Source organism: Nannobrachium achirus (assembly GCF_963921795.1).
Source record: "Nannobrachium achirus genome assembly, chromosome: 11".
NCBI classification, from domain to species: domain Eukaryota; kingdom Metazoa; phylum Chordata; class Actinopteri; order Myctophiformes; family Myctophidae; genus Nannobrachium; species Nannobrachium achirus.
The window spans coordinates 56,200,612-56,218,803 of NC_137820.1; the positions used below are offsets into that span (position 1 = coordinate 56,200,612).

The following is an 18,192-nucleotide window of genomic DNA, read 5'->3' on the forward strand; positions in this document are numbered from 1 at the left end:
TGTTTGATAGACAGATGCCATATCAAAGGGTGACATCATAACATCGAGGCATAAGGCTGTATGTGGGTATCCAATTTAGAGATTGGTCTACCTAAGTTTTCTCTTAAATTATTTATATGCATTTGATTTGATGTATTGATGTTGTATTGATTACCTTGCTTATTGTAAATCGCTCTGGATTAAGAGCATCTGCTAAATGCCTAAATTGTAATGGTTTTAAGTGGATAAATTAAACAGAAACTCGAGCCCAGTTAAAGTGTTCCAGTCAGATCCTGCTTGATGGCTCGGTACAAGCTGACAAAGGACTCTGCCCACATGTCCCTCTGGTGGCCGGCGGTGGAATTGACCATGCGCTGGGCCGTGTAGACCATAGTTAACAGGGTGCGTTCAAAGTCCCCCTGGCGCAGGCGCTGTCCGGTGTGATGCGACAGCTCTGCGGAGAGCCTGCGCACGGCAGTCAGCTTCCTGGGCAGCGCGTCCTCGCAGATGGCCTCCAGCTTCCTTGTCTGTCGGAGAGACGCCAGCTCAGCGTCGCTCACCGAGAAGCACCCGGTGTCTTCTCCGATCTGTAGGCCCGACAGCAACATCTGCACAAGCAGGGACGTGCAGAGAATGTTAGGGGCTGAAATATCTAAAAGGGCCTTTTGGTGAAAATATTGACAATAGCAGACCTCTAAACTCTCAACACGTCGCAGGTCGGCTATTTTCGGTGCTTAAATGCCACCCTTTATTAAAAATCTACAAAACTGGTGCCATCCATTTTGTTTAATTTTACCTTTTTATGGGGGCCAAAATCATATTTTGTACTTAAATTACATAATATACTATGCTTCTATCGAAAGCCACACTACCCCTCTTACAAAGGAAAACATGTATATTTATATATACTAGAAGCTCGTCTAGTCGGCGACCTGGCCAACTCGGGAACGATGTAAATAGAGAATGAATGCCCCGCCCTTTAATGCAAACCCCATTATACCTGTTGTCATAGGACCCGTTTTGACCATCTGTTTGCCTGTGTCCATTTATGCCCATATATGGAGATATCTGTATCTGTCTGTCTGTCGGCGTCCATTTTATGTCCATATATGGAGATCACTGCAGATATAGTTCTGGGTCCATTTTATGCCCATATGCCCATATATGGAGATATCTGTCTATTTGCGTCCATTTTATGCCTGCCCCACCCTTTAATGCAAACCCCAATATACCTGTTGTCATAGGACCCGTTTTGACCATCTGTTAGCCTTTGTCCCCACCCTTTAATGCAAACCCCAATATACCTGTTGTCATAGGACCCGTTTTGACCATCTGTTTGCCATTGTTCCCTTATGCCCATATATGGAGATCTCTGCACACACAGTACCGGTTGCGGAAAACTCTGATGTCAGACATCAGTTCCGCATACGGGCATTCATTTTATGCCCATATATGGAGAACGTGGGAAGAATGGTTTAGAGATACTCGGATTACATACATACATACACATTCACAGAGATTTTTTGTTGACTCGTGTGGCGTACGTGATGTCAGAGCCTTTTATGAAGTGATGTCACAATGAGTCAGCGCTTCCTCCGGAACAGCCTGATGTCAACAATCAGCTCCGCATAAGGAGATTCCGAACGTTTCGCGCCGCTTCGGGAAAGCCGCGAGTCGGGTCGGGTCGAGGCCCGGCACTGCACTCCGCGCGGCGGCGGGGAACGCGCGTGCCGAGTCTGAAGCCGGTGGGACGAACGGTTCTCGAGATACGCGGATTACAAACAAACAAACAGACAGACAGACAGAGATTTGTCGCATTTATAGATAGATATCCTATCATTAGATTTGGGCTTCAATAGAACATGTGTAAGATGTCTTGATCATCATCATATGTTTATGCTGTCATTGGGCCTGTGTGTTCTCTAGAGTGCAATGGCCTTTGAAAACCACCAGGTGGTGGTCTCCTACTATCTGATGGACAAATAGAAGAAGGAAGAGACACGTCCATTTTTTTTTTGGTCCGGGCCTAGTTGTTTACATTTTGGCCAGGCCTTTTTGCTAACATGCTATACCACTTCCGAGCCCTACCGATCGCTATCAAGGGCTCGGATCGCCGAATGGATGGCACGGGTAGAATCGTGGCATTTTTCCGGTTCGAATGAGTACGTTTATACTTCGTCTGGGAAGCACGGCAAGTGTATAAACGAACGTGTATAGCTAACGCTAAAATGGCCGGAACCAATGTTCGGTCTTACCGGTTTTCCCGTCGGACTGTGTTCACCGGTGCTACAGTCAAATCGGTCGTGGCGCTCCGGTCACGGAGGCTAACGGCTAACTTCTAGAGCGATTTTTTTGAAATTACAATTATGGTATGAAAGATAAAACTTTTGATTAATTAAAAAGACGTAAAGTGCGTTTATGGCACTGGAGATCAAAGACGTATAGTACGTTTATGGCATAATATGAGTTAATACCACACTGAACTCAGCATAATCAAGTCAATACTAGAGATGTGTTGTAACGGCATGGATTTCTACACAGTGAGGGCAATTCTTTCAACATAACATGCTGCATTCAAGTTCAGGAGAGTTTGGACAAGGCAATTCTCTTGAATGCTGCCTTCAGTATAGCATGGCAAGTGGGAATTTTAAATTTCTTTCACCATAGTAAAAACTGCATTCATGGTCTGGAGAGGGCACTTTTTACAGACGGGTAAAAGGGCAGGGGCTCAAGCCCCCTTTGATGTCTATGTGTGCACGTGCCTGCACAAGGGAACAAACACACACTGTAGGTATGACAGCAACACACAGTGGTGTAAAGTAACGTGGTGTAAACTATAAGTACATTTACTTTATTTTTAGGTAATTGTATTTTACTGGAGTATTTCCAATTGCCAATACTTTTAACTTCTACTCCACTGCATCTCAGAGGCAAATGTTGTACTTTTACTCCACACGCACTGTGTGTGTGTGTGTGTGTGTGTGTGTGCGTGCGTGCGTGCGTGCGTGCGTGCGTGTGTGCGTGCGCTCGCGTGTGTTTTCTCACCTCAAACAACAGATTGACGTCATCTATGGAGTTGTGAAACGTTGGATTCAGCATGGCTGCCAGACCTCTCTTTATCCTTATGGACGGAAACAATGCTATAACAGAGAGAGAGAGAGAGAGAGAGAGAGAGGGGGGGGGGGATGACAAGGGGTCAAGGTAAAGGTAAAGAAGGTAAAAGATCATGGTCATAATGGAGACCAGATGGATATACAGACGAAAACGTTGTAGTGATGATCAATAGTGATGATGACGGTAGTAATGAGCAATGATCAGTGAAGAGAGATGATTCACTTTTGGTTAGGAAAGTACAAAGCTGAAGGTGGAGGTCATGAACACTTGAACAGACATGTAGGATAACAGATGATGATGGAGTGAGTAGGGTTTGAGCCCCAGGTGTGTTTTTAATCTGACCCACACTGTAAACGTCTTAACATAACACAGCGATTCCGATTCTCCTTGACCTTTTGAATTTTACACTTTACAATACAATTTCAATTTCAAACATTTCATTATTCATTAGGAAAATGTTCTACAAAAAAAGCTACAAGCTCACAAATTGTGAGCTTTAGCGTGGAACGGCTAATAACCAAAGTATAAAACAGGCTACTAAGAAACCACCCATTTTCAATATTGAACCATGTCATAATATACCTTAGAGCTGTTAAGAAAAATAAGAAAAAGTCCCCCCCCCCCCCCCCCCCCGTCCCCCCGTCCCCTTCTGTGTTTAGAACTGGAATTGATTGTTGGGGTCATGTGATCAGTGACTGTACTGGTGTACTGACCGAGATAAATATATTATAAATAAACTAAACATACTTGTCGGTGTACACTTTGGCTGCCTCATTCTAGAGTGTGGGGGGGGGGGGGGTCTGATTTCCTCACAACAGCTCTAAGGTATATTATGACATGGTTCAATGTTAAAAATTGGTGGTTTTCCCTATTGGGGGGAATGTTTTCGCAGAAAATAGCAGATTGACAAGTTTACAACGTGTGGCAACCAAAGCTTAACCCCACAATAACGTAAAACAGACACCAGACACTCTAGGCCCTGGAGGAACATCCAGCCATAGTGGTTAAGAAAGACCTGACAAACATTTCAGCATTTCAGGACTGTGAGTAAGAGAAGTTCTGATAAACAGGGAGGATGAAGAGGTATAGCTATTCAGTGCCAGAAGTTCAAAATGCCACTGTTTTCACTTACTGCCCCATAACTCCTCTACAAGACATCGTTCACCTCTTCTCATACAACTGTGCCATTCTATTTTATTGTTCAAGTGCGTTGAATCTGGATCTCATAAAACATGTTTCTTGGAGCTATGAAAGGATGTGATTCAGGTGTCTGTGCCAGCTAGTGGGAAAGATTAGAGATGGGATTTATGGCTCTTTGAAGTGAGCCAAAGCCATGGATCCGTTCAAAAGACAGACTTATTTGGCTCCTTTGGCTCATTGTATATTTAAATATTTTAAGAAGCATTCGTTGAAACACGAATCCACAAGGATCCACCACATTCCTCTGCTGACAGTTGAGATCACAATTTTGTATTTACCCTTTTCATAAAATGTGTGTGTAAATTAACTTAAGCTACCTTGACTTATAGACAGACAGACAGACAGACAGGCAGGCAGGCTGGCTGGCAGGCAGACATTGGCTAAACTCTACTGCTTTGGCAACGCCTTGTTAATACAAGCAAAATATAGAACTTGATAGGCCTATTTTATGTTTTATTTTTGCCAAGGGAGCACATACAGTCAACATGATGTAATAATGGGTTCCAACAGCATACTGTAGGTTTTTGTGCAACACATGGACATACAAACAGCAAGACTAGAGGAGTTTAAAAGGCTCACTGGTGGCCCCCTTTATTAATACCCCGTTAATACTTTATTAACGTTTTGCAAAAAAAAAGAAAAAGAAAAAAAAAGCTAAAGTGGTACGAATTATATAAAAGGTGCTAAAATCAGTTACAGGACCATTTTAGTCCTAATAGACTGACACTGCCGTCATAAGGGCCCCTCCAAGCTCTCTATAGAGCATCGCAGTGAGGTGTCGGAAGCAAGCTGGCCATTCATATTTACCATAGGGTTTTTCATTATCAGCCACAAAGTCGTAGCAATTCAATGTACACTTACCGCTAGGCTGGTGGTTGTAAAATGGTTCCATATGCTCCTGTAGAACCCCCGAGTATGTATGCAATCACTCTAGTTTCAGTAAAAACACGTTTTAATCAAGATCGCACGGAGAAGAACTGCATTTCCCATACTGCTAAACGTAAAAACGACGTCTGTGATTGGTCTAGCTTCTTCTTCTTTCACATATCTTGCGGTTACCGCGGAAGTAGCTTACTGCCCCCTGTCTTCCCGGCAGATTATTGCACGTCAGCAGAACTCCCGTGAGCGAATACGTTCTTTTACAAATATGATGCACTAGTTAAAGATGACGATAAGAGAGTCCACAGAGATGACAATCACTACATTCCAGGCCATATGCTGGCCTGGATAACTAAACTGAGCGTGATTTAACGGCTATATTTCAGGAAACAACAACAACATTCGCAAAGCATTCTGGGAGTGTAGTTTCCGCAATTTTAAAAATAATGATGTACACAGTCTTGTACCCTGCCATTTTTTTCAGCTTTCGAATTAATCTTTGCATTCAAAAAAATGTGAATATTGTCATGATTCCTCTCCAGCCGAGGTGGCTTTGTCCAAGGCTTAAAAACGTTTAAATAAATACTTTATGAAATGTCTATGCAAGAAATGAATGGAGAAAACACTTCCGACACCAGAGTGAGGACGGGGTGGGGCTTCAACTGCGATGCTCTATACAAACACAATGAAAACAACAACGGCAAAGCCAAATGAAGTGCCATAATAATAATATATTTTTAAAAGCTACAAAATGACTTTAATAAAGAAACAAAGTGGAAATCTTGGTGTTTGGGTGCGGCTGAGGAAAAAGGCATTGGGGTCACCAAAATCATTAGGCTTCATCATCCATGATGACACATTCCATCCAGTATGTGATGTGTGTGTGTGTGTGTGTGTGTGTGTGTGTGTGTACAGTATGTGTGTGTGTGTGTGTGTGTGTGTGTGTGTGTGTGTGTGTGTGTGTGTGTGTGTGTGTGTGTGTGTGTGTGTGTGTGTGTGTGTGTGTACAGTATGTGTGTGTGTGTGCAGTATGTGTGTACAGTATGTGTGTGTGTGTGTGTGTGTGTGTGTGCGTGCGTGCGTGCGTGCGTGCGTGCGTGCGTGCGTGCGTGCGTGCGTGCGTGCGTGCGTGCGTGCGTGCATGCGTGCATTCGTGCATCTGTGTTGTAGACTTTCATTATTGTAGGCTATTTTCAACGAATGTTCGCCACCAGAATACCCAATGTTATGCTCTCATGACATCTGCCTCAGGGTTTGCTCAAATACTCACTGGTGTACTGTATAGTAGCCTGGGGTCCAGATGAAAACCTCAACATCAGTCCAGAAAGCCACTTTTAATTGAAAGTTGTCCAATTCATATTTAAGTTTAGAATCAAACGTTCAAGGTTCATACAGCTGGAGGCAGGGAATTTATTATACCCCAGGATTTCCTCAACCCTGAAAATAGATAAGACAAAAATAAACCAATCTTTGCACTCCAAATGACCCACATGCATCCATAGAGATGTGGCTAATCTGGCTATACATGTGCCTATCTGGGGTTTTCAAACTTTTTTGACTACAATATTCATATTTCGCTACGTAAATATGCACATATATTTCTTCCTAAGATACGGTAGGCTATGTCACAGAGAAATATCTGTTTCCCTCAGAACTGACTGAAAATGACTTTATACTTGACGTTTAACCACTTGAACACCAGCATCCGTATTCTGGGGGAAGGAATAGCCGTTCGACATGTCACAAAGTGACGCGTTGTGAGCTTGTAGATCTGCTATTTTTTGGGTGGCCCTAGATGGAAAAATAACTCAATCAAGAACAGTGCAAATCAGGTCTGTTAAAAATAACTCAATCAAGAACAGTGCAAATCAGGTCTGTTTTACTAAGCATAATGAAGTGATATTGATGTTGTGATATTGATGAATAATATTATCAAATGATTCTGCGGAACCCCTGGACTGGCATCACGATACCCTAGTGTGACACGGCACCCATTTTGGGAAACCCTGGCCTGTATTACAATATTCATCAATCATTATTCATTTATATATATATTTTGTATTACAATAGTATTACAATAATAGCCATTAACCACAGATACAGTAAAGGTCAGGATCATGATTTTTAAAAGGACATGGCAATGTTGTTTTGAAACAAAATCTGTTGATCTCATGTTAATCCTTTTTTTTTTTTCTAAATTTGAATCCCACAATTTTGTAACCCATTTTTTTCACCCAGTGCCAATTGCCTATGTAATCCTTGGCTCTGCTCTCCCTCTGCCGCGCCTGGGGAGACAACGGACTGACCTCATGCTGCCTCATGTTAATCCTAAAATCATATCATTCTGAACCGATATTGGTCCAAAATACTCAAGCAGCACAGCATTGATGTGCAATCAATCACTCAAAAAAGAGTCTGCACTGAAGCTACTTTGGATGTAATTCAGTTGAATTCCATCAGTTGAAATCAATTCAACTGAAAATAGCCTGAAAAGCTACATAGCTATTAGCTCCTTTAGCTCAGCTGATGCCCAGGATGCATTTGAGTTACTAATATGCAGCTTCAAGCTGGGTGCTACAATAATACAACAAAAAACTAACCAAAACATCCCACTACCACGCTGAATCTCCTATAAAATTGACCAGACAACTCAAAGGCCCTGGCTTGGTTTAGAGAAAGTGCTGAATATTTGTGCTGTATGCTTCTCATTCTTTGGAGGAACATCCGTTTCCTGAATACCATGAATGTTGGACCCTGGCTTCATATTGGAAACATGTGTAGATGAACATGTGTGAGACAAATCGCTAGCAGAGATGGCAGGCCGAAGTGTCTAACTTCAAACAGCCTTAATATATATACTGTACGAGACTTAAAGACTGCAGTGTAGTGTTATGGTGAACCAATTACCCAGTAGCAAACTAACACCGAACACTTGTATCGGTCACTTAATGGGAGTTTTAAAGACACTGGAATTCAAGTCTTCTATAAAATGTCTTACACACTGAAGCTCTATTCTATTCTATTCTATTCTATTCTATTCTATTCTATTCTATTCTTCTTCAAATACCAGACGAAAGAAAGAGATAATAAAAAAGAAAAACAGATTGGCCAGCCATAGCTGAATGGGTAGAGGCCTCTTGGGAAACAGAAGGTCCCTGGTTCTAGTCCTGGCCCCGGTCTATGTGTTGACGACGTGTCCCTGAGCAAGACACTTAACCCCTAACTGCTCGCCGAGCTCTGCCCCCCACCGGCGTCGCACACTCACTGCTCCTGATACGTAGGATGGGTTAAAGACAAAGGACACATTTCACCGTATGTGAAAATATACTGCGACAAATACTCACAAAGGAATAGTGACCATTTTCTTATTTATTAGATTGAAGGGGAGAGAGAGACAGAATGACAACTCTCCTCCACTATACAATGTGTGTGGATCAGAACTCAAGTACTTATTTCTTCAAAGTAACATCTTCACTACAGTAAATGTGTCGCTGAACAGGGGCTTATGGGGACATGTTGTGTGGAGTGAGTGACTATGCTATGGTGTTGTCTGGAACATGAGTACGGGAACAGGGGGACATGTTGTGTGGAGTGAGTGACTATGCTATGGTGTTGCTCTGGAACATATGTACGGAAATGATGGTGCACACTACTGTGACCACACTATAGAGTCTGTTCTAATCCTTCACTAACACTCCTGTGACAGGATTTGATGGACCACACACACACACACACACACACGCGCACACGCACACGCACACGCACACGCAAACACACACACACACACACACACACACACACACACACACACACACACACACACACACACACACACATTTACATTTTGTGCTTAAGTAAAAGTATCAATACTGCAAAATAGAAAGTAAAAGTCCGGAATTCAAAATGTACTTGAGTAAAAGTACAAAAGTATTGGTATCAAAATCTTCACATGCTTTCAAATATATAAAATGTATACAAATCTTATAGCAGATCTATATAGTTATCTACTGAGTTTCCCCCTTGGGATAATAAAGGTATCTATCTATCTATCTATCTATCTATCTATCTATCTACAAGCTCACAATGTGTCGCATTATGAGCTTGTAGATCAGCTATTTTCAAATGGACAAAATGTATATTGAGCTGAAGTGGTTAATGTATGTTTTATAATAATAATCAAAACCTGCAAAGTAACCAAAGTTTTCAAATAATTGTAGTGAGTAGAAGTAAAATGACTGAAAATTGGAAATACTCAAATAAAGTAAAAAATACCTCAAAATTGTAAGTATAAGTATGGTACTTTAGTAAATGTACTCAGTTACTTTACAGCACCACCTCTGAGGTGAACAGCGTAAACATAATGAGCTCATTCATTCCAGTTCTTCCTATATCGTCACACCCACGCTTTTTTTCCAAGTTCACTTCCCTGAGTTTGGAACAGAACTGTGTGGTAAAAATAGCTTCTCTTTAGGCTCAATATGGCAACACAGCAGCGTGACGTCACAACAACAACACATGCAGTGTTAATATAACTCAGAGGAGGTGCAAATGGAACCAACTCGATTTCCATTTGGTTAATTCGTCCATTTGGCTCCACTCGTACACTCTGAGTTAAATTAGAGCACAGATGTTCCTCCAAATAATGAGAAGCATACAGCAGAAATATTATTCTGAACTTCTTAACCATAAAAGCCAGGACATTTCAGTTGTCTGGTCAATATTATAGGAGATGAGTGGTGTTGTGTTATTGTAGCACCCAGCTTGAAGCTGCATGCATATAGTAACTCACCCCCCCATCCCTCTCCTGTCCTTTTCTTGCACTTTAATTAATATGTTTTAATATTGCTGTGTATGTAGAGTTTTTGGCTGACACTATTTGTCCTATGATAGAAATGGAATTTAAGGAGATGTGTATAAAAGAGTGGCCAAACACACCTTATGGGTATGACACCCTGAAGAAGGCAGTTGTACTGCCGAAACGTCGGTTTATATCTGTGTCCTAATAAAAGTTTTGGCACTTGGCTATAAGGTGTGTGCGGCCACTCTTTTGTCTGTTATAGACATCTCCTTAAATTCCATTTCTATCATAGGACAAATAGTGTCAGCCAAAATCTCTTGATTTTGGCTGACATCTCCTGAGCGTAGTATTCCTGTGCATAGTGAGAAATGGAATTTAAACCTTGAAACTATAAAGAATTAATAAAAGAAATGCAATATATATGTCAGTAATACTTGTAATATATGAAAAATAATATCTGTTGTCAAAAACGATGTAAAACAAAACAAACTAAGCCCTATACAGGTCTAATGTTGCAGTCAGGGTTAGAACACTTACAGCTATTACCACAAACTGTGCCCCTCGCAAATCAGACTTCCAATTCTACCGACATCACAATCACCAAAAGAATAACACCATTCATCCAACATGCAAGCTTTCAGCCGGTATGGTTGCAGGGTCTCTAACCTTTAGTGGGGCGCTGGTGCAAGGTGCTGCACATGTGGAGCAGCAGGCAGCAGCAGCAGAGCAGAGGTAGAAGCATGATGGTCCTGCAGGGCTTCATGCTGGCTCCACTCAGTGTCTCTCAGCTGGACAGAGGCAAAGATCACTGTCTCTGGTCTGAATGAACCATGTTACTCCTCAGCACCACAGTCCATCTTCTCACTGTGTGTGTGCTGCTTCATTCAGGGTGACTTCTAGCTCACACATGCCTCTCGGTCTACTAGCAGTGTGTACTACTGTACCTCCAATCCATCACCTCACTGTTTGACTGGCTTCTGCCAGTTCTTACTGTTAACACCTCCCTCTCTTTCCCTACTAGTGTGTGCTCTCCCTCTCTTTCTCTCCCTCTCCCTCTCCCTCTCCCTTCCTCTCTCCCTCTCCCTCTCCCTCCCCTGCCAGCTGTAACCTGGCCGGTTACTGTTTCCAGCTGGTAGTCATCATTCATCAGGTTTAAAGACCCAACTCTGTAAATCACTCTGTTAATCACAGTAACAGGTGTGTAACTAACTCTCACACATCACTATCATCATCATCATCATCATTGGAATAAGACAATAATTATTTGGTGACTACTCTGGGGTATGTTTGCCACTGTATTATTTGTGGAATTTGTCCTCTGCATTTACCTGTAGATAACAATATTAGGAGCATGTGAGTGCTATTATTACAGTGCTCGGGCACATTGACTCAGCAGCAGTAGTTGTCCAGTTTTCCAAAATGCTAAATCCACTCCATTTGGATGCAGTAAAAACTAGAAAGGGATGGTCGGTGGAGTGCATATCTTGACCAGGCCAGGTGGCCTATACCTAAGGCTGTATAAAGGGGGACAGCCAAAAACAGCCAAAACAGCCAACCCCATTATTTTCAATTAACGTACCCACACCGGCGGTGTCAGATGCGTGCAGGCATGCGTGCGGGCACGCTGCGCCCGCCGCTCCGATACGCCACTGTTCTATTTTCAAGGCGTTGCCACGCTGTGAAAGATCTCTGCGCACCATCCGCAGCCGGTGTGTGCTCCGCTCCCCTTAATAGTGGAGCGGCTAACTGCTTTTTTTTCATCAGAATCTTTCAGTTTGTGATAAAAGCGTGAAAATTGGCATGAGCAGTCTCCATGGATCACTGACAAGAAAATTGGCCGAGGCAATTGAAATTTCAAGATGGCGGCCATTTTTCAAGATGGCCAACACCGTAGTGAAGCAATTAAGTGATATAAGGGTTTATTTGATGATACAAGCATGAAAATTGGCATGAGCAGTCTCTGTGGGTCACTTGACAATAAGCCACCCACAGCTACTTGAAATTTCAAGATGGCGGCCATTTTTCAAGATGGCCACCACCTTAGTGGAGCGATATAATGGTTTATTTAGTGATACAAGCATGAACATTGCCATGAGCTGTCTCAAAGGCTCATTTGACAAGAAAATGCTGGAAATGTTTTTAAGATTGCCACCACCTAAATGTAGCATTAAGCAATACAATTGTTTAGTTAGTGACACAAGCATGCAAATTGTTATGATCAGTCTCTATGACAAGAAATCACTTTCAGCCACTTAACATTTCTATTTTCAAGATGGCTGCCCCCTGGATCCTCAAAAGATCAAAATGCTAAAGAACAACTTTTAACACAAAAGTACAACTGTGTTGTTCATAGAGAGATTAGAAAAGAGTGAATATCTGCACTACCAGGGCACAAACCGGATGGTGTACAGATCAGACAGGATTTAAATGGCATTGGATGAATGATCGGACCAAGTGTAGGGTTAAGGCATGAACTTAGTTGTATCCCATACATCAAAGTGCTTGGTAAAAGTTGGTAAAAGGATAAACTACTGCTGCTGAAGACACCGAAGATACCAAAGATATCCTTGTCAAGAGGCCAAGAAGATCCCAGTCCTCAAAAGCTTTGTGCTTCATCTGTGAAGATGAGAGTGCAACGTCCCCCTTACAGGACGCAATGACAAGCTTTGCAAGGAGCTTCTTGTCGCTTAGATTCCTGGCACATTGATTTTAACTTTAATTAAGTTTCATTGTCATTGCGTCCTGTAAGGGGGACTTTGCACTCTCATCTTCACAGATAAAGCACAAAGCTTTTGAGGGCTGGGATCTTCTTGGCCTCTTGACATGGATATCTTTGGTATCTTTGGTGTCTTCAGCAGCAGTAGATGCTCTCTTTTGGGCCCTTTCCAGCTCTGTGTTGTTGAACTTAAGTTTACAGCTTGAATGATATTTTGCCCTGTGTCTTGTCAATGTGCTTTCTATGGCATCTCCTTCGTCTAGTCGTGTTGGACTAAGTAAGATAGGCAGAGCATTGATCTTATTTATAGTGACTCATAGAATAGATTATGTGACAACCAGGAATAGTCTGGTGACCACCGGAGAGACGGGTGACAGCCAGAATGTAGACGGCATCTGGGAGCAAGTAGGGTTAGCGCCCCAGCCAACAAACCCACGGTTAGGCCTTTAGGAGGGCCATTCAAGCCGCAAGTTGAGCCTGCATGCAGCACCACCGTTGGGCCAGGTGGAGCCTGCAGTACCACTGCAGCTTAAGAATCTACCACTCCTGAGTGAAATGTCTGGGGCTGGAGTCTGGTGCAACGCACAGGTCCTGGACATGATGACACATAGGAGGGGCTCGGACAGGAGTCAATCCACTCAGCCTAGTCCCTCCATGCGCCAGATTGCCTCTCCCAGTCTCTGCAGAGTAGTTCCGGAGCGGTGGAGTGAATTAGGGTAGCTACTGGGACATAAGTCGGGACTTGATCAACCCCGGCTGGGTCACACAAGTGAGGGGCATGATATTGCTAGACCTGAAACACTGATGAGCTTGGGGCTACATCACTAAGGATACGTCCCAGGTGCATCCATGCGATGTTATTTTGTTATGAAATAATGGAACATTTCTTGCAATGAGATATATAACCAGTACAATCGTGCTCTCTGCTGAATAAACTTGGCTGAATTAGTTTTTCCTTGGTGACCTGCTGACAAATGAAACATCTGTCCCAGTTAGTTTTCTCAACTGTTACGATGGCTTCTGCCATGTCTTAGCAGAGGCTTAGGGTTTATACTTTTACCACCTTTTACCAAGCACTTTGATGTATGGGATACAACAAAAGTTCATGCCTTAACCCTACACTTAGTCCAGTCGGTCTTCCAATGCCATTTAAATCCTGTGTGATCTGTACACCATCCGGTTAACTAAAACCCCATTAACCTTGGCTTGTCTCTCCCGCACTGGCACAACCTGTCAGTTCAGGTGTAGCTATCTAACTGTTTTGGGGTAAATTAGACAGCATTTGGGATACTAACTTAGCCTAGTTCCAGACCCTGAATCGCTAGCCACACCCCTTAAAAATGTTGTTTTGGCGATTCAGGGGTCTAGAAATGCTCTCATTGAAGAGGCCTTCCTCGTTCGAAAATCCGTACGGCGAATCAGCGTTGTGAATCAGCGTCTTGTGATCAGCGTGGGTGGGGGTTTCCCAGAACTCATGTGCGTTTCCTAGTAAACCAGCGCCTCCGCCGTACCGTACCGCGCATCGCGGTAAAATGCGGTAAATTGTGGTAAAATGCGATCGTATCGATCTCGCTATGAAACACCAGTGGCAGGCATGTTATGTTGTGTTTGATTACTAGTTTGTAGTGCTCCTATTCTGCCTGTTTCTTTGGTTAGCAAGTAGCACTAGCAAGCAAAAGGCTAGCCACTAGCCAGCCACACATAACAACACAACTCATGTGTTGTCAGACGGTGAACCAATCGCTGAAGACTGCCTCTTTTTTGGCAACGCCCATCCCTGCAATCGCCTTCGGTGGAAGCGAGTTCAGACTGAATAATGGAGTGAAACGAAATGTCAATTCAGGCTGAGTGTCAGGCTAATACTAACTTTCAATTCGCTGACATTGAACCCCATTCTGAGTTTAACAGCAGTGATATATCACCAGTGTGCCCTGGTAGTGCAGATATTCACACTTTTCTAATCTATCTATGATCAACACAGTTGTATTTTGATGTGTTAAAAGTTGTTATTTAACATAATCTAAAATGACATCAAATCGTCCTTAATGAAAAATACATACAATTCTATGAGAAAATTTATCTTTTGAGGATCCAGGGGGCCATCTTGAAAATAGAAATTTCAAGTGGCTGGAAGTGATTTCTTGTCATAAAGACTGCTCATATCAATGTGCATGCTTGTGTCACTTAACTAAACAATTATATTGCTTAACTGCTCCATTTAGGTAGTGGCAATCTTGAAAAATGGCCGCCATCTTGAGTGGCTGTGGCGTTTTTTTGTCAAATGAGCCTTTCAGATAGCTCATAGCAATTTTCATGCTTGTATCACCAAATAAACCAGTATATCACTTAACTGCTCCTCTAAGGTGGTGGCCATCTTGAAAAATGGACACCATCTTGAAATGTCAAGTAGCTGTGGGTGGCTTATTGTCAAGTGACCCACAGAGACTGCTCATGCCAATTTTCATGCTTGTATCACCAAATAAACCATTATATTACTTAAATGCTGCACTAAGGTGTCGGCCATCTTGAAAAACGGCCGCCATATTGAAATTTCAATTGCCTCTGCCAATTTTCTTGTCAAGTGACCCATGGAGACTGCTCATGCCAATTTTCACGCTTTTATCATAAATTGAAAGATCGTAGCACTTAACCGCTCCGCTATAAGTTATAGGCAAACATAATGGAACAATTGTACTTGTACAATTTGCTATATTGATTTTGGCAACAATCTATTTCAAATTAAATGAATTTGTTGAAGGAAACGCTTCAATGTAAGTGGAGGGTTTTGCCCCCTGGGTAGACACCAAAACACTGATTATAAAATAATGACACGCTGAGAACTTTTTGTTTCTTACTTACTATCAATAGATCTTTCTTATGAAGCAAAGTTTATGTAGTGCCCATGGGGTGGGAACAAAACCAAACGATAACAGCTTAGCAATACAGCCTACAAATCCAATATCAGTTTGACTGCAGCATGTGATTAGCTTCTATTTTAGCATCATCCATTTTTTGACCCGCTAGGATGAACCTTAAGGATGCACATGTCGGCTTCCATTTTGGTCCCAAACTAAAAATCTACAGGGCGAATTGACTTGAATTGATTTGCTGTGTAGTGTGTAGGGCTGGGTTCGGTAACCGCCGTACCGCCGTATCGCGGTATACCGCGGCCTACCGCGGTGTCAGGGTCCTTACCGCGGTCAAAAAAGACAAAAAAATAGGCTATTTTTATTGAGAACGAGCGAGTTTTAAAACGGGGGAGAAGCGAGGACCGCATGCGCTCCATGCCGCTCTGCTCTGGGCCGTGTACCACACGTCGTGTACCACATACGTCACTCACACACACAGTGCACGCAGGGCAGTAGAGTACGGAGCACAACTCTATGACGGAGCAGCAATGCAGCATATACTTTCTCTGTAATCCACTCGACACAAGGATGTTAATATATACCTTGTGTTGTGGCATATGTTTTTTTATTCATACGGATTACTGGCGGAGCGCGGGCCGCGTGGACAAAACCGAAAATGAAACTATTTTACTTTCTCCAGCTCCACCGCGTCGCACGTTGTGCTCCGTCCAGCGGCGCGTCGGCGATTTTATAACCTTTTCTGTCAAGTCTTGTAACTAAAACCTGTATATAGCAGCACTCAATCACTGTGATTTGAGAGTTGAGACGTGACGTGAGTTTACAGAATCACTGTACACGATCTGACTACCCTTCCTCTTCTGGTTTGTTCACATAGCTGTTTGTGTCTGAAAAGCCCAAGTAGCTAGCCTACGTTACTATGGTAACCCGACAGTGCAGATCTAAAAGCTCAGAACGCATCGCGGATGCGATGTGGTGTGAGCTTGTAGATCTGCTCCTTTGAAAGCCAGACCCGCTGTGCTGTACGGAGAAGTATATCTCGGGCAGTCAGGCTGTGTCGCCTCTCCACTGTGGAGAGGCGACTTTTGGGAAGATGATTGCAATATTTTGGCTTATCGCCGAACCTTAATTAATAGATACGGGGGTGCGGTAATTACCGCAGTACCGGCGGTAAATGGGAAGACGGTAATCGCGGTAACAAAATGTCCATACCGCCCCAGGCCTAGTAGTGTGTACGTTCATGAAGAAGCCTTTTCTCCAGTGTCACCCTTATAATAGGCATTTCCACTTACACACAATGGGCCTCATTTATTAAACTGTTTGTACATTTGAAACTTGCTGTGCAAATTCATGCTTCCTGGAGGACCCTAAAGCGCCAGATTTATTAATCACATGCCAGTGTCACACCTTGAAAATAGCTGAGCCAAGCTCATATAACGTAATGCTGCGATGCTGCGTTGTTAGCTTTTCAAACTCCATGCCCAACAAAGTATATCAAGCGTTTAACCATTAAGAGTGACCCGCCATGAGCTATCCTTTAGCACCCCCCAAGACGGAAATAGCAAGACACGCCCTCTCCGGTTTACTTCCCGTATCTGCAGGCAGGAAGCAGTTTGGAGTCTATTCATTTCCAGAGTGAATGTGAACCATTCTTTAGTTTAGCCCCATGGTCACTGAACTAAATATCGTCACAAGCCACACAGTATTCCCGAAATGTTCATACTAAAATGGCATTTTTCAGAGACACAAATAAGGAGGAAATTAACTTTATTATCTACCTTTCTCTGTCCCAACAACAAACTCTCACAGGATCTACTGTAGCACCAGTAAACATGAGACTTGCGTGAGATTTGCTGTCAGGCGCCTGCGCCCACATAGGAGATCATTTGTAGGATTTGTGACCATCTAGCCTCTAGTGGCTCCAATTTAGATTGAATATCTTCTTCCTGTATTAAAAAATCTTTGGCACCACCCAGGCCTATGTTTCTGATAGGGTGTAAGGAGCAGCCACGCCTCTAGGGGCTGCTAGTGAGGCATTTAGTCAGTCTTTGTTACAATGTGTGACAGCTCATCCGCACTGCCAGCGAGCGAGTGTTCCGACGGCGATGTCGCGCGAAGAACTGTCCTCATATGGAGCGTCGGCCATTGCGTTGCGACGTAGCATGAACCAATGAAATTAATAAATCATTTTTTAAAAAAGTGTTTGGGGGGAGGGGCAGGGGATGGCCATTTACCTCTATGGACATCGCTGCGAAACCTTGCTCACGTCCTGTCACGTCGCTCGTGTTGCGGGCAGTGCGGATGAGCTGTAAGCCTGAGCAATGACTGCGTTTTTTCTAAGTGAAACATTCTGCATCTGTAAATAGTTTGTTTTCTCTTTGCCAACAAAATGCTTTCAGGGCAAAACGCAATGCATTCTAATACAGAGTTTGTGTTTTTTAGAAGCAAAATGGACACAAAACAAAAGAACATTGATTGCATTCCAGTTTTATGAGACCCATGTTTATGTATTTGGTCATAGTTAGTTTAGCAGCGTCCAATAGAGGAGTGCAACGCCTGCACCGGTGCCAAGATCACCCCAGGGAGGGAACCCACTCAGTTTTTACACGGGTCGATGTGGAAAGTTCACACTACAAAAT

At 43.0% G+C, this 18,192-nt stretch overlaps 1 protein-coding gene across 1 annotated transcript; it reads right to left on the reverse strand.

Annotated features, from left to right (window-relative positions):
* Positions 1 to 251: 251 nt before the first annotated feature.
* LOC308294477 (protein FAM180A-like) lies at positions 252 to 10,712 on the reverse strand (the record flags this gene model as incomplete). The annotated part of the gene is made up of 3 exons (XM_080737211.1): positions 252 to 587; positions 3,025 to 3,119; positions 10,637 to 10,712. 3 exons carry the CDS (start codon positions 10,710 to 10,712, stop codon positions 252 to 254), a joined length of 507 nt encoding a protein of 168 aa, XP_080593337.1.
* Between the last annotated feature and the right edge of the window lie 7,480 nt (positions 10,713 to 18,192).